The following is a 9,539-nucleotide window of genomic DNA, read 5'->3' as shown; positions in this document are numbered from 1 at the left end:
CCATGAGTGCAAGAGGAATAATTGTTTTAGTAAATCCAACTAGTTGGTCAAAGCTATCCAGAAGCTAGACTTTAACCCTTTTTTGCCGCCAAAAAAACTGCGCTTTTCGCTACTAGTGGGCTATAACATATAGCCTAGTAGTAGCTCAACCAATCAGAATGCAGCATTGGTAATAGACCACTAGTTACTGGATGCAGCAGACGTTTATCGCACCCTGCCTCCTCCACAGGCTTTCCCAGGGCTTAGTGGGGAACAAGAACAAGCGAGAGGCGCGAGAGCTGGAGACAAGCGAGAAGCGCGGGAGAATGATATGAACGAGTGCAGCAAGTGCCCCCGCTTTCGTTAATAATTAACTCGAATATTCCCCAAAAAGTGACCGCCTGCGACTGAAGACGAAGCAGTAGCAGTATTGCACCTCATAGAAATCTTCTCGTCATGGCAACGAAAGGTCGACCATATGTTAGTTTATTTAAAGTGGAGGGCGGTTTCCCCTTTTTTCTCAAAAAGAAAAAAAGATGGAGCGCAGATTTATAATGAAATAAAGGCTTGAGGAAAAAAACCGAGCCAAAGGAGACATTCTTATCGTTTCTCAGGAGAATTTAATTTTTCACATTATATTACCGCAAAGAATTACATCATATGTCTACCGGCTCATATCATTGGCCTGGGCCTTGCTATTATGGCCCTGATTATGAATAATAAACTATGTAAAAACTTGGTATAATAAAAGAAGACTAGGTCTGAAAGCAAAAATGGTTTACATGTGTCTTGCGTTTTCGATGCCTCTGGTTTCTATAAACATGTCGACAGCACAGTCTCCTTTAAGTTTCTCAAACAAGAAAAGCTTTCAGCGGCTAAACAAGCTCAAGAGTTTAATGTGTTCATTTAATCAATTTCAGGTCCGTGAACATTTAGAATGACAATTTTGTCCTCAAGAGCGACACAGACCTGCGCATTCAAGGGAGAAGTAACGAGTCCACGAAGTTTGCCTTCAAAGCTCATAAATCCAAGCACACGTTCCAGAAACACATCCCGTACCTTAAAAGCACCAGACTCGTGCACGCCCACAATGACGTCTCCAAGATCTTGGACTAAGAAACCGCACCCTTTGACCATTCCATCTCCAGGAGGCAAAATCTTCTTTAGTTCAAAAAGGCTACCTTCCCAAATGCGTAATGTGCCATCAATGTGGCCTGTCACTACAGAGCGGCCATCTGGTGAAAACTTGCAGCACTTGACAATTTGGTCATTAGGAACCTTCTGTGTAAAAGTGCGGCTTTTGAACGTGTCATGCAAACTTAAGCTACCATGACGATTACAGCAGAGAAGTCGATAATGCCAAGGGCTTATGTCACCTACGCTCTTCTCCAAGGTAAAGACGTCGCAACATTCAACCAAACAGTTATTCGAGTTTAGCTTTTCAACAAATAACTTACTCTCAGCGATGTTCCACACTTGAATGTCTCCCCTTTTAGACAAGAACAAAACTCTGTCATCGTCAATGAATTTGAAGAAAAAGTGGTGTGCAACTGGATGATCCACTAGAGACCACTGATGCTCAAGCTTGCAATTGTATATTTCAAAGGTATCTTTGGTTTGAATCAGAATGAATTCTCCATTGGGTGAGAGAGCAAAGAAATTTGCTTGGCAGATGTTCGTGTTGTTCCGTAGAAAACGACCACTTGAAGCTTCGTACATGCTCATTCCTACCTTTGACAGAACGTAAACATGTTTCCCATCCACTGAAAAGGAAATGGCTTGCACACCTCTGTCAGTCACAACAGCAGACTCTGCCTTCTCTAAGGACTGGCACATATAGACGGTCTCACAGTCCCGTAGAAGAACCCTTTCCAAGTCCACCTCTTTAAGATATTCCCACTTCGTCGCACTGGAAATTGGAACAATGCGAACCTGAAATGGTACATTATCACAGCTGATACGCTGGGAATCACCGCACACATACAATAGGCCTCCACTGCTTGATACCCCAAGGCTTTTGTGAGTCGACCCCAGGTGTAAGAGCGTTGTCTTCGAGGCCTCGCACGTGGATGTGTTTATCTCACACACCGTTAACGACTGCTTCTTTGAAGAGTTTACAATAACATGCTGGGAACTTCCTTCCAAACTCGCCAGACAGTCAATTATAAAAGGTTGTTCGCCGTCAAATGAATTGTGCTGACATCGGTAGTTAGGTGCTTTATTTATGTCCCAAAGAGAGACGCCTTGGTCAAAGCTACCTGAAATGACAAAGTTTCCACAGGATGAGATTGTGCAGCAGGTGATGCTGGCAGTTGTTTGCTCCAAACGGGCCAGCACGTTTCCTGTGTCAAGTTCCCATACAAAAAGGGCGTCAGTCAAATGTGTCTGTCGAGTCACCAACTTTTTCCTGTCTTGTGAAACACTTGAATCGATGAAAGAATGACTGTTGTCCGGAAACAGCTGCATGGACTCGCCTTTAAATGTCACAGCACTATCGAATCGACCATAGATGACTGCGCCATGATGGGGGACAAATACACAGTAGCTGCAGCGTTCCTCCTCTGGCCATACCTCAACGTCATCACTTTGGTAGGACCATAGTTCCCTTCCTGTCTCGAAGGAAAACATGTGAATAAAGCCCCTTTTACATCCACAGACCAAAAGTGAGTGTTCGCAATCTTTCAAAACATCACAGCAATTCACGTAGGTCTTACAACGGAATTTAGAAGTTACTGGATTCTTAGACTGGGCTCTGTTAACCACCTCCACCCGAAGAGGAATCTCAATTGGGGGTTGATGCATTACAGCACAAGCTTCAAGACTGATTGCGGTTGTTTCTGCCTCATTTACCAAGAACTGAAAAATCATTTCAGGGTTCTCCACCACAACGTAAGGATGTCGCTTCAAGCAATTTATGCAGTCGTCCAGTTCCATCGAGTCGACATTTGGCAAATTCAAAACTGACTTGATGCACTGAAGCTCTTCGATGATCGAAAAGACATCACAAACTCTGCTCTGTAACTTGGCATACAGGAGCTTTAGGCTGCACGCATCGCGAAAGAGTTCAGTTCTTTGCCTATCACTTATTTCCACACATGCAAAGGCAGTAGAATGGCAAGTTCCATGTTGCAGAGCATAGTTTTCTTCTGTAGTGTTCTCAGCAACGACATTATGACGATTCTTAATGGCCTGGTAGATCTTCATACACTCACTAGAAAGAATGGCGTTGCCTCGATTCACGTCAACTGTGAATCTGTGGTTTCCATATAATTCAGGGACAGAAAACCAGTCAACGATCGACTTGTGAAAAACATCAATGCACTCATTTCGAATGGGCAGTAGGGTTGAGATGGATCCAGAGATCTTTTGAATCTGACCTGAATTACCATCTACAGTGTCGCGGCAGAATCCTAGTATTCTGGAAGCAACTGTGACGGGTAACGGAGACCGCGCTGCGGCGATTGAAGCGAGAAAGTCGCAGAAAGGCCCATCCTCGACGCCGAGATTCAACTGTAGGCGACCAAAGTACTGGTCATAAACGGATGCAATTCCACGAGGGAAGATGTCGCTGAGATCCTCAGGCTTCACAGTTTCTTTATTTTCTTTGACAAATTGGACAAAATAGTGCGCGTAAAGCATGAGCCCTTCGGCCTGATTGACAAAGCGATGAACATTTTCCTTCACGTCACAGCTTGGTAAGATATCCCTTAAACTATCCTCGAAAAACACCTCAATGTCTTTCTGATTGTTTTTGTCCCGAGCGTCAAGGACGAGGGGATTTAAATGCTCAAGCTTTTTGGCCATCTGGTTTTCTGGTCGGCCTGTCACGAGAAACTTTATCCAAGTTGGCAGCTTGTGAAACTGCGACATAATAACGTCTAACAGCCTGTTCCTTCCATCGTACTCGCATTCATCTAAAGCATCGACCAACAACAGGAAATTCATACCTGGGTCCTCGATGATGTTTGTTGGCTCCTGAAGGAGATGGGTAAACAGCTCTTCTATGTTCATACTCGCTAGTTCGTTAGCACTTACGGAGGCCAGCTGACCTATTAAAAAAAAACAATGTCTCACTTCTGAATACTAAGTAAAACTTATCACGTGAATTTTTACAAAAACTAAAAAGTTAAACACAACGGAGGAAATATATAAGTATCATTTCAGCTACATTTATCATACAATTGTTGAGTTATACGATTCCAACAGTAACCTTAACTACTTTCGCCTTTGATGACTTTCACTTTCCACCAGAAAGATGCTTTAATACACTGACCTTGAACACTGGGTTTTCCTGGTAAAAATTAATCACAAAACGTCAATGCGATCATCGCAGTTTTGGTAACCTGCTGTCAGTAGCAATTGACAATGAAAAAATCCGACCTGGTAAGGTATCGAACTCTGATCATCGCGATGACCAGAAAGAAACTCTAATACTGAGATTACAAGGCCAACGTCAATTACAATTTCGTAATAGACCTGGGGATAGTGAGTAAAAGAAAATGAATATATGAATATCGCGACATACGAGCTTGGGTTGTAGGAAATAAATAATAAATGCGATCCCCTCAGCTGCTGATCACATTTAACACTTATTTGCCTTATCTTCTATTCCTTTTCTATACCCACATTATATTTTATAACGTTCTTGACCAAGTAGCCATTTAACAAGCGGTCGTGGTAAATTCACGATCATCAGTAACCTGTGAGTAAGAGGTAAGCATAGCTGCCTCTTCTTTGACCATACCCCTTTGCACTTTTCTAAATGCAAAACAAATAAGTAATACTGGGAAAATATTTCTTCATTTTCCTCCTTTGTGTTTTAGGAACCTCACTGTTTGCAGCTCTCTTAGCATCCTTATTCTTGAAGCCTTCATTACATAATTATATATCGTAACTGCTTTTAAAATAAAAATCTTACCTGTTAAAATTTCTTTGAATCCTGGAAGTGAATCACATAAATGCTTCGCAAGTGACTGAAGCATCAGCTCTGGTTTCCGTCTTCTCTGGTTATTATGCTGGCAAAAGTGCATACCACCAAGACGCCCCTGATCCTTCATTTTCTTGCACAACTTTGCTGCAATAACTGTCTTTCCCATGCCAGCATTTCCAGCGACGATTAAAACACGCGAATCTGAACCCCGATCGAGAAACCACGAGTCCACGTGACAGAAAACCCACTCGCGGGTTCCACGATGATGTTTTGACGAATAACACTCGACTTCGGCGGAGAAATCAAACTTCGCGAGCCTTTCTATGCAGTTTCCGGTCAACAATGACGCAACTTTAAGGCTTGCAATCCGAGATGCATCTTCACCAAGTCGTTGCATCGCTTCAGAAATTTCTCTCCATGAAGCCTCGAAAGAAGTTTTATCAACTTCGACCACCGAGGGATGACTGTACTTGTTACGATACCAATGAATCATCTCTATAGCGCCTTGAACTGTGCGATCCGTAGAGGCAGGCTTGGTGCCCCAGCCAGTAGCGGGAGGCGGTAGTCCACAAACATTTCGAAGTAAATTGTAAAGCAGAGAGATATCGAAATTCTTGGACGAAGGGGATCCAACGGGCGGGTATAATTTGTCCTTCTGTGACTTGTTAATGATTTTTTTTTTAATGAGCTTTTTTATGTCAGCCTCTTTGATTTTGAGAAATTGCTGCAGGTTTGGCACACGGTTGTCGAAAACATTTCTTAACCTCCCTGTTCCACCATTAAAGAGAAGTTTAATGAGCCTCAGACCACAGAGAGTGTCCTCTGTTATTTCCAAGCTGTGCTCCATTCTGAGGCACTTACTGATAATAAAATAAAATAAAGACAAAGTGTTAAAAACGTCCAAAACGAGCTGGTTACCACAGTTGTTGAAATGCTAACTACGCACCTTTTTTAACACTTCTACAGACTGACCATTCTTGAAACTGTCACCACAGTTGTTAGAACAACTGTGGTAAAAGAATGGAGGTTTACCGTTCCATCCGGGTCAACTTTAGCGAGCCCTTATATGAGAAGCATATAACGTTGGCTCCTTTTGTCCGAGCCAAAAGCTGACAACAGCGCTCGCGCATCCTCTGATTGTCTCGCCTTTACCTAGTTGACCAGGCTGGGCGAACCGAAGTGTTTATATGGAGAAAATTTGGCCCGGTTAGGAGAATTACGCTACCATCGAAAAAGAGTGGCCCGGTTAGGCGGAGATATAGGAACGTTGGCTCGCCCGGGGTAGCACGGGTAGGCGAGTAAGCCTTGTACCTGCCTTGATTGCCACCAGGTATGTCACGAAGGTTTTGTTGTATTAGAAATTGATTGCTTACAGAAACAATAACCCCTAAACAATTTTCTTTAGAATGGACTATAGTTCGTGAAAGTTTTTTTAGACAACCAAATATGAACGTTGTCAAGTTACTGTTCACATTACTCTGAAGTACAGAAGTAATGTCGATATGTTTATCAGTTGGCATCATCTTGTGATTTATAAGTAATTTCTTCACTCGCTCGCGCCAAAAACCATAGCGAGTGAGGGCGAGTATTTAGCGGCAGCACTAAAACGTTGAATCCGGAGTCCGGAGACGGAATTATGGGAACGGAAACGGAAACAGAAACGGAAACGGAATACGGAATCAAATATCAATGATAGAAAATTAAAGAATTTCGCATTGCATAATTTAGTACAATCTAAAGATAATTTGTTTTGGTTTTCTTTGCAGTTTCCTCAAATATATCTTTGTTAATTTGTCTTGATAAGGTTTGCCATAGTGTGATTTATTGCACTGCAAGGCCGATAAAAGTAATTTTACAAGTAATTTTTATTCACAAGTTTATGGGTTGAATAATAAAGTTAAACATTACCTTTTTAGCTAAATATCAAGAGTAGTAGTATTTGGCCTCAGAGCACACTACATGATTGTTCCCCAAACTGAATACTCAGCACATGACCGACCCGTAACGTGACCACACAGTGGTGGTTCCAGGAGAGGGGCCCGGGGGACCCGCCCCCTTTATTTTTGGACCAAAGTGAGGCCCGAAGGGCCGAAAAACAATTTCTTTGAGACCCTCTCCCCTTATCTCAGGGTCTGAATGACCACCCCCTGAAGGTCTAGATACGCCACTGCCACAGTTCCGGCGTTTTAGCAATAACTTAAACTTTTTCGCCAAGCTGAATGCTGATGGAATATTGGTGTAATTGAGTTTGTGTTAAGTCCGTAGTTTACGTTGAAGAGGCTTATTAAACATGGCGCATTATTTTGATGTAATCATTTGCGGAATCAAGCAAATGCATGCACAATTCTCTCTTCTCTTTGGACTCCACAATGCCGTGGTTCTCTCGAGTAAGTTGTCTTTATAAATAGAACTGAACACTGTTGACGGCAACCCACAAAAGACACCCAGAAACAACTTGATGACGACGCCTTTCAGTTCAGACTCTCACAAAACGAACTAGTAATTGTCAGTGACGTCTTCTCAGCTATAGTTTTTCTCCCCGCTTTGCTGTCCCATAAGAATTTGCATTCATTGCCGGAAGTAGTAAGAAGAGTCTTTTCACCGGAATCGATTCCCCTAGTCATACATCAGTCTCCTCTGCACAGGTATTAAATTTGTTCATTTATTTTTATGGTCATTGCTAATATATTTTTATAAATCGATTGCTTGGAACCTTCTTTCACGGATTCCGTATTCCGTTTCGTTTCCGTGTCTGTTTCCTTTTCCGGATTCCATGTTTTAGTGCTGCCCAGTATTTGAGAAACTTAAGGAAATGGACAGGACTGCCGTGACAAGCATCACAGCGTTAGCAGTTTCAAATTAGTTTGACTATTTCTTTTTTCATTTTTATCTCCAGTAACTGGAGGCAGAGAGAAGCTTCATTTTTGGTCTCAAATAACCGTAGGAATGAGAAATTTTCTTCATTTCCATGCAAACTCAGACTCTAATTTGCCGTAGAAACGGTATCCGATCACTTGCGGTTCTGTCAAAGGCACGCTGTTTTATAGCTACAGTCCGGTAATAAAGCGTTTATCCACTGACGGCATTGGTCTGTAGACCAAAATCAGTCACAATTCAAAAACGCAACATAAACAGTAGGGAAAACCCCGAGATATAACTTAATAAAATGTTCCATAACCTACTGTTCGTCACCTGTCACACTCTTTGCTTGGAGTAGAATGCGTGACGAGCATAACCCAATACCTAGTTAACGGTATCAAATTTTCTTTTGATCAAACAAAAAAGGTTTGGGGTTAAAAAAAAAGGTTAGCGTAAAAAATAGTCGGAAAGTCAAGAAAAGAAGTTAAAAGAAAATGAATATTCCTTGAGTTCTTAGAAAAGATTGTTTTGACGCCAAATGATATTCCTAGAAATATAAGGAAGAAGTAACAATAATTGTCTTCCGGTAACAAAAAGTACAGTTGAACCTCTACAAGCGGACACCTCTCATAAACTGACAAGCAGGCAGTAAATCGAGCCAGTGACATACACACACTACTTCCCTTAAGTGGACATGTCGCCCAAGTGGACACCTCTTCTTGTCCCAAGGATATCCAGTTACTGGAGGTTTCACTGTATTGCATAGTATTATTTTGCAGAATCGCTTCCGGTTTTCCAATTGCGCAAAAAGGGCGTGCAAATTGTATTTGGAAAACAGAAGAAATACACTGGTTTTATATCACTCTGAGCATTAAAAAAATATGTAACGTTTGCAATAAGGAAGTTTGCTTTGATCAGCTTTGATGAAGAATGTGGACTAGGAAGTTGACCGACCAACTTGCCGGATAACAACAGAATATGTGACAACATCAAAATGATTATTGACATTTCGTAAGAGTTAACCTTTTTAATAGTCAAACAAAGTTTTAAATTCGTTATGTCCATCATAGTATGAATATTCCTCGTTGATCTTTTTAGCTTAAGGCTGTCAAAGCAAGCGAAAACCCTGAGAAAGATAAGGTTTAGAGCCTCGTAGAAGAGGCGGCCGATTCAGTCCACACATCCTCAACTTCACAGTAACTTTACAGACTATCTTCCCTTGATCAGTGCAAAATTATTTAAGACAACTAATACATACCATCCTGTGACGTTGAGGATTCAAATCTTCAAGCGGTGTTGGCCAATTTACGAACATTTTCAGGGCAATAATGTTTCGAGTCAGGACCCTTTCACGCCTCGACACGAGTAGTTAATAGTCGCGTGATTTTTGATATTTGGTCGTCGCTGAGGAAAAAGTCTGACGTCATGCCAAGGATCTGGTCACGCTAACGCAATTCTTGGCTTGCACTGTCACGCAATGAAAAATAAAAATGCAAACCATGCAATACAGAAGGACTAGAATCTGGGAAATGAAAAAAGATAAATATACAAAAACCCCTGCCAAGAATCAGGTCTGTGAAATATTTCAAATGCGAGATATTGGGAAAAACGGTTTACCTAAATTTATAAAGCTTTGTATGGAAACGCCATGTTGGTGTCCCTTTCAGGAACACCAATATGGCCGCCGGATACCAACAGAAACATCTGTTTTTGAGTTTTCCTACTAATGCGTGAATTCTTCGCTTGAGGAACTCATAAAGATTACAGTAAT

General features: G+C 41.7%; 1 protein-coding gene and 1 pseudogene across 1 annotated transcript; one reads left to right on the top strand and one right to left on the bottom strand.

Annotated features, from left to right (window-relative positions):
* The window catches only part of LOC140950838 (uncharacterized), a 55,581-nt pseudogene that overhangs the window by 30,000 nt on the left and 16,042 nt on the right, over positions 1-9,539 (top strand).
* Positions 567-9,146, bottom strand: LOC140950480 (uncharacterized). Its single transcript, XM_073399719.1, has 3 exons — positions 9,027-9,146; positions 4,898-5,769; positions 567-4,028 (listed from the first exon to the last, which is right to left on the bottom strand). The coding sequence occupies exons 2-3, from the start codon at positions 5,754-5,756 to the stop codon at positions 886-888; spliced, it is 4,002 nt and encodes a 1,333-aa protein (XP_073255820.1). The 5' UTR covers positions 5,757-5,769; positions 9,027-9,146; the 3' UTR covers positions 567-885.

The sequence above is a fragment of the Porites lutea genome, chromosome 1 (genome assembly GCF_958299795.1).
Source record: "Porites lutea chromosome 1, jaPorLute2.1, whole genome shotgun sequence".
NCBI lineage: Eukaryota > Metazoa > Cnidaria > Anthozoa > Scleractinia > Poritidae > Porites > Porites lutea.
Note: the sequence above shows the minus strand (reverse complement) of the source record. Positions and strands in the feature narration are given on the sequence as shown.